The sequence below is a fragment of the Hyaena hyaena genome, unplaced genomic scaffold (assembly GCF_003009895.1).
Source record: "Hyaena hyaena isolate Hyena2069 unplaced genomic scaffold, ASM300989v1 scaffold_406, whole genome shotgun sequence".
NCBI classification, from domain to species: domain Eukaryota; kingdom Metazoa; phylum Chordata; class Mammalia; order Carnivora; family Hyaenidae; genus Hyaena; species Hyaena hyaena.
Window position 1 is genome coordinate 1217428 of NW_024081038.1, and position 21226 is coordinate 1238653.

At 39.8% G+C, this 21226-nt stretch overlaps 1 protein-coding gene across 3 annotated transcripts in view; it reads left to right on the forward strand.

Annotated features, from left to right (window-relative positions):
- STIM1 (stromal interaction molecule 1) overlaps positions 1 to 21226 on the forward strand; it is a 187518-nt gene that overhangs the window by 138155 nt on the left and 28137 nt on the right. For all 3 annotated transcript variants that reach the window (XM_039252033.1, XM_039252034.1, XM_039252035.1), the window contains 2 exons: positions 17020 to 17131; positions 20301 to 20416. In XM_039252033.1, coding sequence (XP_039107964.1) covers positions 17020 to 17131; positions 20301 to 20416 — 228 coding nt within the window. The remainder of the gene's footprint in view (positions 1 to 17019; positions 17132 to 20300; positions 20417 to 21226) is intronic.

Genomic DNA, 21226 nt, shown 5'->3' on the forward strand with positions numbered 1-21226 from the left:
GTGTTCTAAATGACAGAAAGATGGAAGACAATGGAATGAGTTTTGAGGAGTTGGTTCCCATTACTGATGAGCAGGGAAACATTCTAGTGCCCTGTGATGTAGCTCACAGCTAAGCTGACAAGTGACACGTATGTATCCTTTTAGGATTTGCTCACCATGTGTCATGCCTGGTGGTTTGACAAGCTAAAAGTAAGAATCTTCGTGTGTACTGTTCCTCCCAACAATTTGCTTCATTATTTAGAGCAAGGCCCTTAATCTCTGGAGTGATGATTTCCAGAGCCACAAAAAGCATGTAATATTCTGGAAGTGGCTCAAAGTGGCTGGTCTGAGTTTTGCTAGATGACATAGATACCAGCAGTGTTCATTTGTGTCAGAACATTAGCTGGCTAACGTCAGTACCATCTATGTGATTAGTTGTTAACATTTTCTGACTGATACTGAGAGCCAGTCTTTCCTTCATGTTATTTAGATTTTAACAGAAAAGTCTGATAATTAATACAATTGCCAGTTCTGGACTTCAATAATAAAAACAGCAACAACTAAGAAGCTACTTTGCTAGGCACTGTTCTGAGTAATTTATATATGTTAACTCATTTCTCATAAAAACCCTTTGAAGTATAAATAGTATGACGGTCTGCATTTACAGATGAGGAAAATGAGGCAGAGAGTGTTTAATGAAATAATGTAACGCAGTTCTTTTAACCAGAGATAGTGCAGACTTCACAAGTTAAGAGCACAGTCCTCAGTAAGACTGCTCTCACTTCGGATACCAACCAGCCATAAACCCTGGGTGTTTCCAGCCACCCCTGCTCTGACTGACTGGCTACAAATCACAGGTTCCCACTATCCCCTCAGGTTTGATAATTTACTGCATGACTCACAGAACTCAGGAAAGTGCTGTACTTCTAATTACAATCTTATTAGAATGGATAAAAGTTAGGACCAGACAAAAGAAGAGACAAATAGGGTGAGGTCTGGGAAGGTCCTGCATTTGGGGCTTCTGTGTCTTATTTCCCTGGAATCTGGACATATCACCCTCCTAGCACATTAATCATGGATGTGTTTGCTAACGAGAAAGCTCATCTGAGCCTCAGGTGCAGAGTTTTTATTGAGGTCCTATGACATGGGCATGATTGATTGAATCACTGGCTGCGTAACAGCTCTTCATCTCCAGACCCCTGTTCCTTTCCGAAGGTTGGGCTGATACCTCCTGGTCCAAAGCCCCAATCCTCTAGTCACCCAGTTGGTCTTTCTGGTAACTAGTCCCTATCCAGAGTCATCTCATTAGCTCAAACTCAAGTGTGATCCACTGAGCCCCACTATGAGTAACAAAGATGTTACTATCACCAGAGAAATTGACACCAAATTTGAGGTGTCTTTGAAGACAAAGACCACCCAATTCTTTGTTGCACAAAGAGAGAAACCCAAATTCTTTGCTGTACAAAATTAAGTAAGAAGGAGCTGAACAAACAGGGCTGAGGAATGATCAAGAACAAGGGAGAACTCCAGGGATCCCAGCAGCAGATTCTAGGGGATTGGCCTTTTCTAATTGGCTACTCTCAGATGTCTCTACTTCATTCATTTTTCATCTAAGTGTCTTCGCTCAACAGCGAGATGTAGTGGAGGGAAAATCAGATTAGGGTAGTTTTTATCACAGATTTATTATGTAAGGCATTGGTAATGAGAGCTTATGTAGGGGGCTGTGGGGGAGGGAGCAGCAATTTCTAATTTCTCTAAGGCCCTGTGAGGTAAGGGGAATGGTGGTTCTTTCAAGGAAAGGATGCCAGGTAGATTCTGTAGAATCTTTGAGAAATAGAATTATTTGCATATTTGAGACAGTGAAACAGTAACAGTACTCTTAGAAGGGGTGGTGGGAGGACTGACCTAAGAGGATTCTCCTCTAAAGCATGGCTTCCATTCTTCTAAACAAAGTGCATCATGACTATTTTTTCTCTTCTTTCCTGGACACAAGATTTTAAAAGACACTATCTGCCAAACTTAAGCAATAATTTCATTCCCCATTTTTATGTATCAAAGACATCTTAAACTATCAATTTTGATCCTAACTAAAATGATTCCAGCTAAAAGCAAAAGTACTTGGTATTCCAGTGTGACTCTGAACTTTGTCTTGAGAAAATGTTTATTCTCTACTGGAAATGGTTTGGCAACAGTTCCAAAGAATAATTTGGAAATAATGAAATAAACTCAAAGATCTCCAGTTCTGTCTGTGCTATTCTTTGTAGGATGGGATTTTTCACAGAGGGCAGTGGAGCATTACTAGCAAACCAGGAGGCTTTTAGAGAGAAACCCAGCAGAACTGGCCTTTCTCTCTGTTGATTCAACACAGCAGGGGCAGGAGGCATTGGACTTCTGTCTAAACCATTTCAGAAGTCAGACAGGTATAAAAGAGTTGGTATCCCCTTTTTGCTTTTATATAAACCCAGTGAGAGATATGTTTCTCTGTTTCTTCAGCTATATAAAAATGATTTTGCTAAGTGAATCTTCAGGTCATTTACATAACTACCTCAGCCATTGTTGCTACATTTTGGGGGAGAGGTACAATTGATGTTTTCTTTCTCTTGGATTCCTTTAGATACTTTTTCTCCAGTTACAGAACAACTAGCATCACTGCAGTGATTTAACACATATCACAGGCATTTTCTGTTTATATTCTTTAGTGCTTGAGGGTAAGCATTCTTACTTGTATCCTCATTTAATAAAGGAGCATCTCTCACCCATTTCTGTTACCAAGTCCTGAGGATTCTGTCTCTCTCATATATTTTATGTGCATCTCCTATAATACTGCCTTAGCTCAACTTCATCTTTTTGAAAGATTTATTGAGTTGTAATTAATAATACAATCAGGTATAAATATTGAAAGTGTATAATTTTTAAAAGTTTTGACACATGTATACACATGGGTATCCTTTATGAGATACATGCTTTGCAAAGATTTTATCGCAGTCTTGTGGTTTATCATTCTTTTAATAGTATCTTTTGAAGAACAATAAGTTTTAATTTTCCTGAGATCCAGTGTTCCAATTTATCCTTTTAAGAGCCATGCTTTTGGTGTCATATGTAAGAAATATTTGCCTAACTCAAGGTGACACAAGCATTTTCTCCTATGTTTTCCTCTAGAAGTTTTATAGTTGTAGGTTTTATATTTAGGCTTCTGATCTGTTCTGTAGTAATTTGTGGATGTTAGTGTTAAGTGTGAGTCCAAACTTTTTTTGTGTGTGTGCTTATGGATGTCTCACTTGTTCTAGAACCATTTGTTGAAAAATCTGTCCTTTCTCCCACTGCATTGCCTGACCTTTTGTTAAAAATCAGTTGTTCATATAAGTATGGGTTTATTTCTGAACTTTGTATTCTGATCCACTTGCCTGGCCTTATGTCAATACCATGTTATTTTGATTACAATAGTCTTATAATAACTCTTTTAGTCAGTTAGTGTTAGCTCTTGTTCTTGAATCAACTTGTCAATTTCTACAAAAAAGCCTACTAGTATTTTGATTGGCATTGCATTGAATCTGTAGCTCAGTTTGAGAAAACTGACATCTTGACAATACTGAGTTTTCTGATTGATGTATAAGGTATATCTCTCTGTTTAGTTAGGAGATATATTTTGTCCCAGTAATATTTTGTAGTTTTTCAGTGTACAGATCTTTCATATATTTTGTCAGATTTATCTCTAAGTATTTCATAGATTTTAATGCTATTATGAGTAGTATTTTTTAAATTGTGGTAAAATATGTAAAATATTGACCACATAAAGGGCATTTAAAAAATTTAGTTCCTAATTGTTGTTTATATATAGAAATATAATTGATTTTTATATATTGATCTTGTATTCTGCAACCTTGCTAAACTCACTTATTTGTGAGATGCCATCAGAGTTTCAACTGAGATCATCAAGTCTTCTAGTAAAGAAAGGTTTGTTATTTCTTTTCCAATCTGATGCCTTTAAAAAAATTCCTCTTCTTGTTTGACTGTCCTGGTTAGTATCTCCAGTACAGTGTTGAGAAGTGGTAGGAGCAGGCATCATTGTCTTGTTTCTGATCTTAGGAGGAAAGCATCCAGTCTTTCATCTTTAAATGTAAAATTAGCTGTGGGGCTTTTTCTCCTTTTATCAGATTGTGGAAGCTATTACTAATTTGCTGAGAAGTTTTTGTCAGGAATTGATGTTGGATTTTATCAAATGAGTTTTCTGTGTCTATTGAGATGATTGTCTGATTTTTCTACTTTTGTTTGCTAAGATGGTGAATTACACTGATTAATTTTTAACTGTTAAGTCAATCCTGCATCCTTTGGATAAACCCAACTTGGTCATCATCCTTTTACTATATCGTTGGATTCTATTTGCTAAAATTTTCTTTCATATTTTTATACCTTTGTTAATGAGGGATATTGGTTTATAGTTTTCTTGTAGTATCTTTGTTTTTGGTATCAGGATTATGCTGACCTCATTAATTGGGAAGTAGTCTTCAATTTTTCAGAAGACGTCATATATAATTGGTATTATTTCTCCTTAAATACTTGGTAGAATTCACCAGTAAAGTCATATGAGCCTGGAGTTTTCTATGTGGGAAGGTTTTTAATGACAATGTCAATTTCTTTCATAGGTGTAGGACTATTAGGTTATTTACGTCTTAAGTGAGCTTTTGTAGTTTGTGTCTTTAATTTATTTATTTCATTAAGTTGTCAAATTTATAGGCATACATTTATTCATAATATTTTCCTATTCTTTTAATATATTGATATAAAAATCAAAGATTTTCTCTTTTGTTGGGTATTTCATTGATTTTTACTTTGATCTTTATTATTTTCTTTCTTCCGCTTACTTTGGATTTAATTTTTTCTTCTTTTCTAGTTTGTTAAGGTGGAAACTGAGGTCATTGATTTGAGACCTTCCCTGTTTTCTAATATTGGCATTTAGTACTATAAATTTCCTGTAAGTACTGCTTTTAACAGCATTTCACAATTTCTGGTGTGTTGTGGTTTTTTGCTTATTTCTAACTGATTTGTAGGTAGCATAGATGGAGTAAAAATACCTAAAATGAAAATGCAGCTGGTGGTAAATATTTATTCTCACTGTTTTTTGGTTTTTTTTGGGTTTTTTTGGTCTGGTACAGTCTTCAATAACTTGATATCCATTAATAATGTATTCCAATTGGAGGAGTTATTTTGGTCCTGGAAATGCATGCCTCTGAAGTCTGTCTTGTATCTTATATCCATCTAGTGTTGGCTCTTCACTATGTTAGATGACATGTTTTCTTCTTATTTTTATTCAGTTCAAATATTCTATTTGCTTTCTATTTCCTCTTTGATATCTTCTTTGATTTAGGAGTTTTTTAGAAACATGTTATGTAGTTTTCAAATGTTGGGAGATTACCCAAGGGTTTTTCTGCTGTTGATTTCCAGTTAAATTCCATTGTGGTTTGAGAACATACTTTGTATGGCTTGAATCCCTTACAATTTTTTAAGACATTTTATTGTGTTCCTGAATGTCATATATCTTGTGAAATGTTCCATGTGCACTTGACTGTTGTTGGGTGGAGTGTTCCATAAATGTCAGTCAGGCCATGATGGTTGATGGTGTTGTTAATGTCTACTATACCTTTGCTGATTTTCTGCCTACTTGCTCTATCAGCTGTTGAGGGGGAGTATTTAAATTTTCAACTCTAATATTGGATTTACCTATTTCTCTTTTAATTCTATGAGTTTTTGCTTCATGTATTTTGAAGGTATGTTACTAGGTATATAAAGCATTAGGATTATTATTTTTTTAATTTTAGTTTTTATTATTTTTTAATGTTTATTTTCAAGAAAGAGAGACAGAGTGCAAATAGGGGAGGGGCAGAGAGAGGGAGACACAGAATCTGAAGCAGGCTCCACGCTCTGAGTTGTCAGCACAGAGCCCAATGTGGGGCTCAAATTCACAAACCATCAGATTATGACCTGAGCTGAAGTTGGACACTTAACCAATTGAGCCCACCTAGATGCCCCTTAACAACCTAATTTTAAATGGACAAAGCCATTGAACAGACATTTTTCCAAAGAAAATATACATATGGGGGTGCCTGGCTGGCTCTCAATAGAGCATGTGGCTCTTAAACTCCAGGTCATGAGTCCAAGTCCCACATTGGGCATAGAGCTTATTTAAAATAATAAATTTTTGAAAAGATATACATATGGTCAATAAATACATGAAATGATAAACATCATTAATCTCTAGGGAAATGTTAATCAAAACCACAATGAGGGGTATCTGGCTGGCTCAGTTGTTTAAGCATCTGACTCTTGATTTTGGCTCAGGTCATGATCTCATGTCTCTGTGCTGACGGTGCAGAGCCTGCTTGGGATTCTCTTTCTCCTTATCTGCCCCTGCTGTGTGTGCTCTCTCTCTCTTAAAAAAAAAAAAATAAATAAGCTTTAAAAAAGTTTTAAGTAATCTCTACATCCAGTGTGGGACTTGGACTCACAATCCTGAGTTCAAGAGCTGCATTCTTTACCCACTGAGCCAGCTAGGTGCCCAAAGATTTAGGATTATTGTGTCTTCTTGATTAGTTAATCTCATTATTATGAAGTGTCTTTCATTATCCCTGGTGATGTTTTTTGCTCTGAAATCTACTTTGATATAAATATAGCTTTCTTTTGAGTATTATTAGTTTTGTGTATCTTTTTCCATGTATTTACTTTTTTAATCTACTTGTGTCTTTATACTTAAATGCATTTCCTTTTTATTTCTTTTTTTAAAATGTATTTATTTTGAGAGAGACAGACAGGGCAAGTGGGGGAGGGGCAGAGACAGCGAGAAAGAGAGAATCCCTCTGATAGCACAGAGGGCTTGATGTAGGGCTTGAACACACGAGACTGTGAGATCATGACCTGAGCTGATACCAAGAGTCAGACAGTTAACTGACTGAGCCACCCAAGCACCCCTAAATGAATTTCTTATAGACAGTTTATGACTGAATCTTGTATTTTTTGGCAATCTGATAATCTCTGCCTTTTAGTTGAGGTATTGAGACCATTTTCATTTAATGTGGATATTAATATGAGTAGATTTGAGGCTACTATTTACTATTTGTTTTCTGATTTTTTTCCCTATGGTATTTTATTCTGTTTTCTTCTTTTTTCTGCCTTTCTTTGGATTAATGAGTAGTTTTTATGATTCCATTTGGTCTTTTTTGTTGCTTTAACTCTGTTTTGTTATTTTAGTGTTGCTTAGGAGACAAAATATACATCTTTAATCTTTCACAGTCTACTTTCTAGGGATATTGTTGTTTTATTTGTAATATAGTTGACAATATTTCTTTAGTTTCAGGTGTATAACATAGTGATTCAAAAACTCCACACATTATGCTTTCCTCACCACAACTGCAGCTACTATCTGTCACCACAAAATGCTATTGCATTACCATTGATTATATTCCCTATGCTGTACCTTTCATCACTGTGACTTATTCATTTTATAACTGGAAGCCTGTACATCCCATTCCCCTTTACCCATTTGCTCTATCCCTAGCCCCCTCTCCTCTGGCAACCACTAGTATTTTCTCTGTTTATGGGTCTGTGTCTGCTTTGTTTGTTTGTTCATTTGTATTATTTTTTAGATTCCACATATAAGTTAAATCATATGGCATTTATTTTTCTCTGTCTTACTTCACTTAGCATAATATCCTCCAGGTCCATCTGTGTTGTTGCATATGTTAAGATCTCATTCTTCTTTGTGGGTGAGTAGTATTCCATTGTATATATACCACATCTTCTTTATCCATTCATCTATCAATGAACACTTAGGTTGCTTTCATGTCTTTGCTATTGTTAATAATGCTGCAATAAACAGAGGTGCATATATTTTTTCAAATTAGTGGTTTTTTTAAATGTTTATTTATTTATTTTGAAACTGAGATGGGGGGGAGAGAGAGAGAAAATGAGAGAGGGAGGGAGGGAAACCCAAGCAGACTCTGTGTTATTAGCAGAAAGCCTGCCATGGGGCTCAATCTTGTGAACTGGGAGATCATGATCTGAGCCAAAATCAATAGTTGGACACTCAACCAGCTGAGCCACCCACGCACCCCATTGTTTTCATTTTCTTTGGGTAAATACCTAGTAGCAGAGACACTGGATTGTATGGTAATTTTATTTTTAATTTTTTGAGGATCTTCCATACTGCATTCCGCACTGACAATAATACATTTCCACCAGCAGTACATCAGGGTTCTAAAGAGCTATTATCATACCTTGTCACTTATAGTGTAAGAACCTCACACTAGTGTACTTCCATTTCTTCCCTCTCAATCTTAGTTTCACTCTCTGCACTGTGGCCTGGTTTCAAAGCCATAACTAGGACAATTGTATCACTTGCCTCATTTGTTTGCCATCTCTCAAAGATCAATGTCCATTGTAGGCTGATGTCCAGCGTCTTGAAAACCATTGTTTCATATATCTTGTCTTTTTTTTTGGTTGTTTCAGGAGAGAGGGTGAATTTCATTCTAGTTAGTTCATCTTAGCCTGAAGCAGAAACCTCAGCTTAATCATCTTTTGCCTGCATGCTTTCATTCCTTTCCTCTTGGCCAGTCTAGCTCTACTGCAGTTTGTCCTTCATTACATACCAGAAGGATTTTTCTAAAGTAAATATCTGACCAGGTCTCTGCTTACATTTTTCAGTGGCTTCTCATTTTTTATTTTTATTTATTTTTTTAAATAATGAAACAAACATGCTAGAACACCAAATTTCTAGGTGGAAGAAATATTCTTAATTGGAACCTCGACAAATAGAGGTATTGCTAAAAATGTTACAAGTAAAGTCCTGTGTAATCATATATGATAATCATATGTTACTTGGAGGAGGTAAATATTGCCTTTTCTATTCATTAGGTAACACTTGAATTTGTGTAGAACTAGCAGTAAGCTTAGGTTACAACTGCTATCTCATTTGGGACTTAACAAAATAAGGTACTTGAAATCTTAGTAGTTGTTGATGAAACAAATTGTTACAGAAAATGCCATCAATTTTTTTAAATGCTTATCTGTGAAATGTTAGATGCATTGAAACTAAATGTTCATTTGTAATCGCAACTGAATTATCTCAGTTGGAGAAAAAAGTTCAATATGTATATATAAATAAAAACCTGGTGACTTTTTATATCCTGAGAGTTTCTTTATATTTTAATGGCATGTTTCTTCATCATGCCTTATTCACCTCTGTAGTATTGGCCCCAAAAGGTACTGTTTCTTTCCTACAACTTGTGCAACTATGCCTTCATTATTAAAAAAAAAAAAAAAAAAAAATGAGGGTGCCTGGGAGGCTCAATTGATTAAGTGTCCAACTCTTGATTTCAGCTCAAGTCATGATCTCATGGTTTGTGGGTTTGAGCTATGCATCAGGCTCTACACTGACAGCGTGGACCCTTCTTAAGATTCTCTCTCTGCTCTCCCTTTCAAAATAAATAAGTATACTTTCAAAAATTAACTTGAGTACCTTCTATATACCAGCCGTTGTGCTACATTAGTTTAGCTTATCAGGCCCATGGTTATTTCTGTGATCCACGTATTTTCTACCACTCTTCATCACGTCTCCTCTGTAGCTGCACTAATTTATCTGCAAGTTGTGAGGGTATGTCATTTCCTTTAATCCCTTGATGCTTTCATAGATACTGTTCCCTCTGTCCTTCCCCCTTGATGATCTGATTAAATCCTATTTGACAATTAAGACTCAATTTAAGTATACCCTTCTTTTTTTTTCCTCTTTTTATTCTCTTTATTTTTTATATTCTTTTCATTTTTTTCTTTCAAGATTTTATTTAAATTCAAATTAGTTAATGGATAGCATATAGTATAGTATTAAGTTCAGGAGTAGAAGTTAGTGATTCATCACTTACATACAGCACCAAAAGTATACCCTTCTTTAGGAAATCTTCCCTGGAGACCCTAGTTTAGGTTAGGTACTTACTGTGTTCCCACATCTCCTTAATCTTATCTCATCACTGCATTTAACAACCAATTGCAACCTTGGTTGCAATAGAATCTATCTATTCCCTTGCCTGTTTTCCCACCAGATTCCTTGAGGGCACTACTTTATACGATTTTATATCTTAACACTTAGCACAGGGCCTGGCCCAGCATAGGGGTACAGAAGAAAAAGCTCGTCCTTGGCTTTTTCACCGTGTGATCTGACACAAGTTGTTTGGCTCGTTCAACATTCTAAAGTCTAGGTTCTCTTACAGCTCTGCAGCCATGTAGAACTGGTTTGTGCTCGGTAGTCTAGTGGCCCTGTCACATGAGGCCTTGGCCCAAGGGCCAGATTCTCTTTGCAGTGATGATTCAGGGGTTGAGGTTGACACCACATCAGAAAACTAAGACCTGTGTGTCCCTCTAGGTGCAAGTGGCAAGCTGCTAGTGAGAGGCAGAAGGAAACCACTTAGAGAGACAAAACATAGGCTTAGGCCCCAAACTACTTTGAAGGGAGGGCCACTTTGGTAAGATTCTGTAGGTGTCTTGAAGTGTTCCCTAGCCAGAGTAGCCAGCGAAGAAGGTAGGCTTCATGATGCCTTTTCTGTCACACTTTAGCAGTTAGCCATTCCTTTCTCTGTCCTCTGATGTCACCCCATATATCCTTGTGATATAGCACATATCACACTGTGTTGTACTCATTTGTTTTCTTGCATGTCTCCCCCTCTAGAAGGGCCCCTTGTGATAGAGATTACACATATTGATCTCTGTGTGTAGTAACTCACCCAGGATGTACTAGAGTAAGGAGCCAAAGAAAACTTGGTGAATGAATGAATGAATGGTGATGGTAACAATAGCCAATATTCCCTTAGCATTTATGTATGCTAGGAGCTTCCCATATCTTCACTACTCTCTTGGGATGTGAGAACTCTGATTCTTACCATTTTATAGGTGACAAAAATGAGTCCCAGAAAGGTTAAGTAACTTGTCCATTGTCCTATATCTAGTAAGTGGCAGATCCAAATTAAAAAGCCCATGTTCTTAAACTTCTGTGCTATATCTGACTGGCTGACTAAAGGGCTGAGCAAAGGCTGACCGAGAGATCAACTGACTAATATTTGTGTGAAGGAGAGGCAAAGAAAGGACTGGCAACATTCCTACCAGATGTAGTTCTTTTGGGATTTGGCTTTGAAACCACAAAACTAAATGAGGGCTTCATCTGGAAGCACCACCAGTTTATTAGGGGAATGAGATCCTGATTCAGGAGCCCATTTCTTACTGCTTATTCTTTCTGCGGCAAGAGAAAGGATTGGCTAAGGCCAGGGATCTGTTCTGGCATGTTCTGGAGGTATCATTACAGCTCAAGTGTTAGGGAGTGATACTTACTATTCCATCGTTCTGGAAAGCCTCCCCCTAAGAATTCACATGGCTCACACCTTCCTTTCACTTTCTGTTCAGACGTCAGTTCATCAGAAAGGCCTACCCCAGTCTGATCTGATGTAGGGCTACTCTGTCCTCCTACTCTGCTTTACTTTTCTTCCTTGTACTCATCACCACCCAACATAGAGTTATTTGTGTACAGTGTTTTAGTCCCTCTCCACCAGAATATAAGCACCAGGGATCTGTGACTCTGTTTTTTGTTTTTTTTTTTTTTTTTTTACTGTCTTGCATTTATTCACACAGAGGAATTAAGAATCCGTACAAATAATGAACATTGCTTTAAATACAAATAAATAGCTCTGGTTTCTAAAGGAAACAACTCTAGGTAATTCAAAGTTAAGTATTTTCTAAGTTCCTATTAAAAATAGAAGACTATTTTGCGTTAAGTAAGTCCTACTCCACCATAACCCCGTGAGGACCTAAGGATAAAATGGTGAATTCTATACTCTTAAGAAGTCACCAGAAAAATGAGAGATGATGCTCTCACCTCCCTGAACTATCCCCCAAATGGAAGGAGAGTTCCTTGCATCTGTGACTCTGTTTTATATGCTATTGTATCCTTAGCTCCTAAAGCAGTGCCTGGCAAGTAGTAGGTGCTCAATGTTTGTTTTTATTTTTGTTTTTTCAATAAATAAATGATTGTGGAGTTCAAGACCACCTGCTTTCAAGGACTTTTATTATTTGGCCTCACCAATGGCTCACTCTCTGTGTCTCTCTATATGTAACCTTTAGACTCCAGACAAACTGAAGTTAATGTTTTCTGGACAGGTCTCACATTTTATAGTTCTGTGTCTTTGCTCACATTTCTTTCCTCTGGTGAGCCTACAGCTGTATCCACCAGGTTCTAACCAGTTTTCAATATCTATCCCTTGTTAAATGAATGGATACATGTTCATTCATATATATGAATGAAGAAGTTACTACTGAGTTTGTATTAAATCCTAGGCATTTTCAAACATATAAACTCATTTAATTCAACAATTCAAAGAGATCAGTACTACTAGATTGTAAGCTACATGGGTATCTGTATCAATCACTGCTCTGTTTCCAGTGCCTGACACATCATACAAAATAAATGTTTTGAATGACTAGAAAGATATTTTATTGAAGGGGAAGTTAAGATTCAGAATGGTTAAGTGATTTACTCAAGGTGATCCATGGCCAATAGGATGGAAATCAAAAGCCTTCCAGGTCCAAATCTAGTGTTGAATAAATTTGATAGTTAAAATCCAGCATTCTAAAATGGCCAGGTATTTGGGAATCCTGGATGAATTCATTTTTATTTTGTGGTTATTCTAAAATAGAGTAGGAGAGTTTACTCATTTTTTATAAAAATCCTTCTCAAATGGAAAAGGTCCTTTCCTATCTCTGAAATATAGTGTGGAGACCAGGATAGATCTTTCCTATCTGAGAAGCTAATTGATCATCAATTTCTAGAGTTCTCTGCTGATATGCATAAGATAATGCTTAAAACAATAGTAAAAACATTCCCCCCTTTATCTTTTTGTGGGGGGCAGTGATGCTGTTGGTGGGGAAACATACTGGAAATCCTGATGGGATGTACTACCAGTGATCCAGAACCTACAGATTGCCTTCATTTGTTCATTCATTCATTCATTCATTCATATTGATTCTCTTATCCATTCATTAAACTTTACAGAGTATTTAGAATGATCTAGCCCCATGTTGAACATTAGGGAATATGAAATAGAAAAGACGTTCCCTACCACCATATTTCTTATAGCACAATGGAGAAGAGGAACATGTGACTAAATAATAACAATATAACATACATATTAGAAAAGAAGTCTGAAGAAAGCACTAAGTAAGCAGAGAAGGGAGTGCTAGTACTTAGTTTGAAGGTTTTAGAAGAGAGGATTTAGAAATGTGTTTCAAAGCATTTCCACAAGTGAAGAGTTGGAGCTAGGTTTTAAGGATTAGTTGGTGTTTGGCAGTCCACAGAGGGAAAATAGCTTTTCTGGAAATAGCAAAGACCTAGAAGTCTGAGAGCAATTTCCAAAGATGAGTAGGAAAATACTGCAAGACAATGATTGTAGATAAGGTCTGCCAAGTTCAGAGCGACAGCCGAGGCAGCATCCAGGGAGGAGCTGTGAAGTTCAAGTCATCTGTTTGGGATGAGTTTGACTATTTGCCCAGTGGTTTCCAGCTTCATAAGACAATCAGCTGGGTGCTAGAAGAAAGCACTACAGCATATACTCATGTTGTATTTATCTCAGTCTTTAATTTTTGTGTATGTTTTACTGTATATCTACTGTCAGTACATGAATCTAATTTATAAATAGATCATCCTGTGTTGGCAATGTATGCTCAAAATACAGGTAGATTATGTCATTAAAAGGGTTGGAGCCTACAAAGCTAGTCACCTTATACACTTCTGTTATGAAGGACTATTTGGTGCAGAAACCTCTAGGGACTGGCCTTCTCTGACGCTGTGTAGTATTGTCTGTCATTTTGCCCAGAGACATAGTTGTTGTTTTTTTTTTTTATCTCTCCAGGGGCCTCATGGACAGGCTTAGGGTGATGAGAGAGGCTCATGACTTTAGAAGACTCTCTCTTGCTCACATATCCTCCTGGGATGTGGGCATGTGAGTCATTTGGAGACTATCTGTATCCTTGCCAAACAGCCACAGCTTTCTGTACTTGCTATTACCTTCTTCCTCACTTTGGTCTGGAGATTCTTCCCATTTTCTCTTTTGGAATGAGAAAGCAAAACAAGACTTTTAACTTTTAGGCCCTTGAACTTTAGGGGTAATGGACCCTGATATCTCACCTTGGCTAATGATTTGGACACAGGGTCGCTGTCTGATAAGGATGCAGCCCATCCTGGTTTACTTTGCCCAGACTGTAGTGACTCTGGGTGGGCAAACACCATGCTGCCAAGCTTACCTAGACAGCTTGTGTCACTAGGTAACAGAATGATGTGTAGAACACACACACACACACACACACACAAATTACCTTGAGGTTTGTCCTGATATGCTAAAGCCATTATCCTCTTCCCAATAGCTTAGCCGTTTAGGGGCTGACTATGTTGAGTCCGTTCTCATTGGAATGCAGTGGCCCCCCTTATAGACCCTCTGTCTCACTTAATGTAGTATTTACAACAGTGGTTCTCAGCTGGGGGGGCGGGCAATTTTATCTGCCAGGGAAAATTTGGCAGTACACGGAGACAGTTTTGATTGTCATGATTGGCAGCCTGCTACATCTCACGGGTGGATGCCAGAGATACTGGTAAACATTCTCCACTGCAGAGGACAGTCCCCCACAACAAAGTATTATCCTGTCCACAATGTTAGTGGTGCAGAGACCGAGAAACCCCGGTCTAGAGTGACTCCTGCCCATCTCCACTGCAGTGTAAGGTGCAGAGAGGTGAGTTCCTGCATGCCTAGTGTCCTTGTTCGGGCTTGTATCAAGGCATCCTCCCAGGAGACAAAAGGCCCTTGTAGCACAGCTAGCCTCAGGCCTTTCTAGCAACAAAAAAGTGGCCTTCTTTCCACTCCACATGCCAAGCAGAAAGGCCCCATTGTGCTGGACATGACTAAGCTCCCTTGGCAGCAGTGGCAGGAGTGTGTTGTTCTCTGTACTTCACAGGCTGGTACTTGTCCATCTGCCTCATATCTGTGTGTTCCTCTACTACACCTTCGTTAGCCAACAATCTAGACCATAGAAAGTGAGCACATTTGTTATGTCTACTAATGGGTACAAAGGCATATATTCCTTCTCAGGAGGAAAAGGCCAATACATCCGACTTTTTTTTTTTTTTTTTTTTACATTTATTTATTTTTGAAAGAAAGAGTAAGAGTGTGAGTGGGGGAGGGGCAGAGAGAGAAGGACACAGAACTCGAACCAGGCTCCAGGCTCTGAGCGAGCGTTCAGCACAGAGCCCGACACGGGGCTCAAACCCATAAACCATGAGATCATGACCTGAGCTGAAGTTGGACTCTTAACTGACTGAGCCGCCCAGACGCCCCTATATCCCACTTTTCTCACCCTGTTCTGTCATCCCTCCTTTCCCAAACCCTAAGATTTCAACATAGCTCTTGGAAATTAGTTTCTCTTCTCTTTCCAATATATTCTAGTCTGGGAATTAGAAGTTTAACCAAGCAATGACTAAGCTCCTCTTCCTGAGCTCTTCTAGAGGACATGAAGAGTTTGGAGCTTTTTTGCCTCCAACTTTGTTTCCTGCAGGATATCTCAGTGTCTGCTTTGTACCATGTGCTGGGCTCCACTGTAGGGGAAGTAGGAGAGTGAAGGGACAGGCCCAGCCTTCCAATTTCTCCAGCTTTTGTGAGAGTGACAGAAGCAAGCCAACATCCTCTGGTTGTTTACCAGAGGAATGCCTATTTTTTGACAGCCATTTCAGAAGTTAACCATCCACATGAGCTGTGTATTTGTTCAGGGAGATAGTTGTTTCCTTTTGGAGGCCCACAGTCAGACAATTTCTGGAATTCCTTGTTTGGAGTGGTTATTCTTTGAGTAAATTCTTATTGATGCCGCTGCATAAGAAGCTCTACCTCAGAGACAGTGTGTTGAGCAAAAATGAACAGGACATAGTCCATGTCTTCGATGTTTCCTGACTTTTAAAGAAAAACTGGACAGCACTCTGATGGAAGGCAGTTCTGGGGAAAGACATGGACCTTAAGAGAAGAGGGTGATAAATCTCACCATTTCATTCTGTTTTGGAACTTTTTTTTGGCTGCTTGCTGCTCACAGCAGTAGTTTTCAAACTTGAGGAATGTACAAATTCCTTTTAAGGGAAATAATTTATCTTGGACCTACAATGCTGACTTAAACTGTTTTTATTATAATAATGATTACTCAAATTATTATTTAAATGTGTACAAACACAAAATGAGGTTTAAGTTGCTATATAAGATTTGTATACAAATATAAACAAAACCAGATTTATACATTAAATATAAGCAAACTTCAAATCCAGTAAAATGGTATCTTTTTGCTGTAACTCAGTTGCTCTCAGGCTTTTTTAAGTTCAGTATGCTTATATTACTGGGTGCCATCTGATGCACATATCCTGTATGTCATTCATCTACCTGTCTGTCTGTCTATCTGAGAGAGAGAGCAAGAGCATGAGAGTCCATAATGGCTTAGAGCAAGGTTACAGAACCAGACTGCTTGAGTCCAGATATTTGCTTTGCCAATTCCTAGCTGGGCAACTTTTGGAAAGTTATATAACCTTTTAGTGCCTCATTTTCTCCATCCATAAAACAGGAATGAAATGGGACCTATCTTTCACATGGTTGTTGTGAAGATCAGTGAGTTACTACATATGAGGTCCCTAGAGGAGTACCTGTCATATAGTAAGTACCATGTAAAGGATGGCATTTGTTAGTAGTATTATCATTATTATTTTATAGTTCAGGGTTATTTCACCCAAACACCGGTACAGTGCAAGAGCAAGTCCATCCCCTGTGGGTCAAACAAAAGGCATAGTATATACCCCTTTTATACTGAGGATTTGTGGGAGAGGGAGATGTTAAACACTTAAAATGCGGCCAATGAGAATGCCAAGGTGACCGATGGTAAGTTCAAGTGGTGCTTGCATTCTGGAGTCAAAACTTCACTTGTTGTCTCTTCCCACAGTGTACAACTGGACCGTGGATGAGGTGGTGCAGTGGTTGATCACGTACGTGGAGCTGCCTCAGTATGAGGAGACCTTCCGGAAGCTGCAGCTCAGTGGCCATGCCATGCCAAGGTCAGGAGGAGACTGGATTCTCTCACTTGACAGTGTAGGGAATAGAGTGGGGTCGGCCCACCTTCAGGTTTCTCTGGCCAGTTAAGTGAGGCTCCACTCTGTTCAGGGCAGAATCTCTAGACCTCTCTTCTTCTCGCATCCGTTGTGCACTTGCTTCAAAGCGTGATGGACACTTGGCATCCGTTCTCTTATTTAACATTGCTGTTGATCCTGGGAGTAGTACTAATAGCTGTTGTTTATGGAATGCTTAGTACATGGTAGGCACTCCTGTTTAACACTGTATATACAACATGTCATTTAATTCTTCCATTAATCCTGTAGGGTAGGTATTATTGTATATTGATGATGAAACTGACTAAGTAAATTTTCCAAGGTCATGTGGCTAGAGGCAAAACTGATTTGAACCTAGATCTGGGTAGACATCAAAGCCTGTGGTGTTTCTTTTTTCTCTTGCTGTACTTCCAGCAGCTGCCTCTTTTATTGCCCAGAAGCGTCTGGGGCTTTGTTAGCCTCCCCTGAGTTATCCATATACAGTGTATCTACTCTAAAGAAGTGGTGTGAGGTGGGGCTGACTCCCACTGGCCCCAGCCTCCTCTCCGAAATGACTCTTCCAATAGCTGTGGTACCCTAACTCTGCCTGCTTCACAGGTGCAGTAGGCCAGGGTCTACAGGGGGAGGAGAGGGGATGGAGTACTGCATGGACTTCTTGTTATGTCAGACTAGTACCACGTGTCATGCAGCCATTGATCCATTTACTTATTCATTCAACAAATATTTCCTGGGTATCTGCTCCATGCCAAGCACTTGTGCTGGGTTCTGGGGATAATCCTGACAACAGCCTGCCCTTGCCCTCCAAAGGCTTATTGTCTGGTAAGTGCTGATTGTGTATAATCTGTCATCCTATTACGTAGGTGCATCTGGTTATGAGCTTCAGCAGAGGGGAAGCAGGGAGGTGAAGCTGCTGGAGTGCCCACACTTTGCAGCCTGCAGCTGCAGAGCTACCAGGCACTGCTGTCCAGGCCCAGTTGAGTCGGCTTCCCCCGCCCCTGCTGCCTGCAGCCTCCTCTTCACAGCTTCTCCCTACCCTGGGGAGAGTCATGATCTTACTGTTTGTACAGCCCCTTATAGAATACTTTCCTGCCTGTTATTTCAGTCGGGTCTCACAATTCTGGGAGGAAGGAATTACTACCCTGGCTTTGGGGTGAACAAACTGAATTTCAAATATTTTATGATTTATCCAAGCCGGTAAGTGGCAGAGCTGGGATTTGAACCCAGGTCTTTTCATGAAGCTTTACCAATTATCTATCTTGTGCTTGGTTCTCTCCAGGACCCGGAGAACAAAAAATTCATCAGACCCCATCTGCCTTGAGGAATTCCATGTTTAATGAAAGAGACAATTAAATAGATGATTGACCATGAGGCTCCAGGATCTAGGTTTCTTTCCCCTTACCCACAGAAATTGCAGTATTGCCTTGTGGATCTGGTATCACCCTGGCCCATTCCATCCTGAAGAATAGCTACGGTTCAATTAAAGCAAAAACATAGGATGAGAAGTCAGTTCCCAGGTCATGGGCTCCCAGCGCCTTCCTGTAGCTAGGAGTAGATCCAGGACCAGATCCAGCAGGCCCGGTGGGGCGGGGGGAGGAAGCCAAGCTGTGGCACCTTAGTGACAGCAGGAAGCCTGGAGCCTGCGGTGCATAGAACATGGGGTGGAGTGGCAGTGGTTGTAGGCACACCACCAGGCAGCCTGGTATAATGGGAAGAATCTGGAGGATCTGAACTCATTTCCTGCCTTTGCCACTTACTTGCTATATACGTGACTTTGGGCCAATTGCTCAACTCTGAGACGAGTCAGTGGAGCAGTGAAGTGGAGCTAATATTGGAACTGTGTCAGAAGACTGAATAAGGCATTGTATGTAAAGTGTCAGAATAGGACGAGCTACACAGTAGCTGCTTAGTAAATGTTAGCTCCTTCTAGGTTGTCTCATTGGTCAGTTCAGTTGACAAATAGACTGCAGAAAAGATGACGCTTATTTGATCAGTTAGACAAAGGCAAGTGCACTGGGTAGAAATGCTCTAAGGAGGAACTTCCAGAACTCCCGGGCCTGTAGGAAGCATCTGATTTCACAGACATTTACACAGAAGGGGCCCAGGAGGAGAGACCAAGCAGTTTATGATCAGACAAGTGAGTTGCTGACTCAGCTGGGACCAGAAGCTAGATCTCCTGACTCCTTCAGCCCCCATCACAGTGTCTCACTGCTTCTCTTGTAGGGGAGCTTGATTGCTTCCCAGGGCTGGGGAAGGAAGTAACTCCCCCTGTGTGCCCAGGCAGGAGTATAAATCACACACTGATGATAGAAGTGTCTTTTCTACCTGGGGAAACAAAGCTATACATCAGAAAAGAGCACTAACTTTGTGGAATACGACAGAGGTAAAGGCTCATGTGTGGGACTCAGACCACTGGATTTATAACCTCTCATATCTTATACCTGTCTCCTCCTACAGCCACTGTGTTCTAGCAGAAGAGAAACAAAGTCCAGTTTGTTTCTGGGTCATTTTCTCATTTACAGGCCCTCTCTTATTAGAGTTATCATTAACAGTATGTTGAAGGTCATAAAAAATTACAATAATCTGACTGGGAGTAAATGACAGTGACTCAAATGCAAGCTAATAAGACTAATACATTGTTTCTCATCAGAAGATTTATACTTAATGGCAGTGGGTTAGGATTAGAAGTCCTCAGAATCACTGGGTCATGCGGCATGATGTTTTGACCCAGGTTGGGCAGGAGAATGCATTTGCAGATGGTGAGAGTGTGGGGATAGGTGCATAGTCGATACTCCCTTGAGGTAGAAACACAACAGAAAACTCACAGTTGGGTGTGGGCATGCTCACAGATAGATAGTCCTCAGAGAGCAAGGTTCTCAGGAGATGGTGGACATGGAGAGAAGGGTGAACATATTCTTGGTAAATGTTATGTGTCCCTCCTTACTCCCTGTTGAGATCCAGTGGATCCACTGGTATGGACTCTGTGTTCTAGAGCACAAAGGGGAGCAATCACCAAGAGCTAGAAGTCATGGAAGTGTTCCTGGAGGAAGTGGGTAATCCTACCAGTATCCCTCCTGGTTTTACTGGCAGGAAGCTGAGCCCTTCCTCTGTGCCTCTACAGGCTTGCTGTGACCAACACCACAATGACAGGGACTGTGCTGAAGATGACAGACCGGAGCCATCGGCAGAAGCTGCAGCTGAAGGCCCTGGACACAGTGCTGTTTGGGCCTCCTCTCTGTGAGTCCTGGGGAGAAAAGGGCTGCTGATGTGCCATGGAACCCGAGGCCATGGGTGGGGGGTGGGGGGGTGGCACAAGGCTGAGGTCCTGGGTCTCCTAGGTACACCTCCAAGGCAGTGCCTCCACTTTTCCCAATGAGAAATGAAAATATGATATGAAATAGTCTTATATTTCAATCCAGTCAGATGTGAAGGTCCATTCATTAGATACATTAAGAAAATACCTACTTTGTGTGTGCTGTGCTGGACCCTGTAGGAAGACCTGGATGAATCATATCCTTCCATAAAGGGATAAAATTAAAATGAAAGTTCCAGAGAGGTACACCATGCTTCGGAGGTCCAGAGGAGGGATAGAGAAGGCATCTGATAGAAGAGGTGGCATGTGACCTCTGCCTGTAAGGATGGGTAGGGTGTAATTCCATGCAGGTGGCAGGAGAGGGCATTCTAGGCAGAGGAAACAACCAGAGCAAGAATACAAAGGCTAAGATACAAAAGGTATGCTCAGGTATAACAAGTAAACCATGGGGTCTGAATGCCATTTAGCTGTTCCCTGCTTTCACTGTGGACATGCAGAGCATATGAATTGATTGCTGAGCATCTTATGTCCTTGGACAATCAAAGAGGACTAAGTGGGCTTCCATGGAATCATAGAGACAGGCCTAAGAAATGGTAGGCTTGTCAGCCAGGGGTTACTCAAGAGAATTAGGCAGTCCAGCCCCTGAAGATCTGCAAGGTGGGGATAGCCAGCCCTTCCGTCCTTTCTCTTACTTCACGTGAACTCTTGGGGAGCAAAAGTGGTAAGATTTCTTA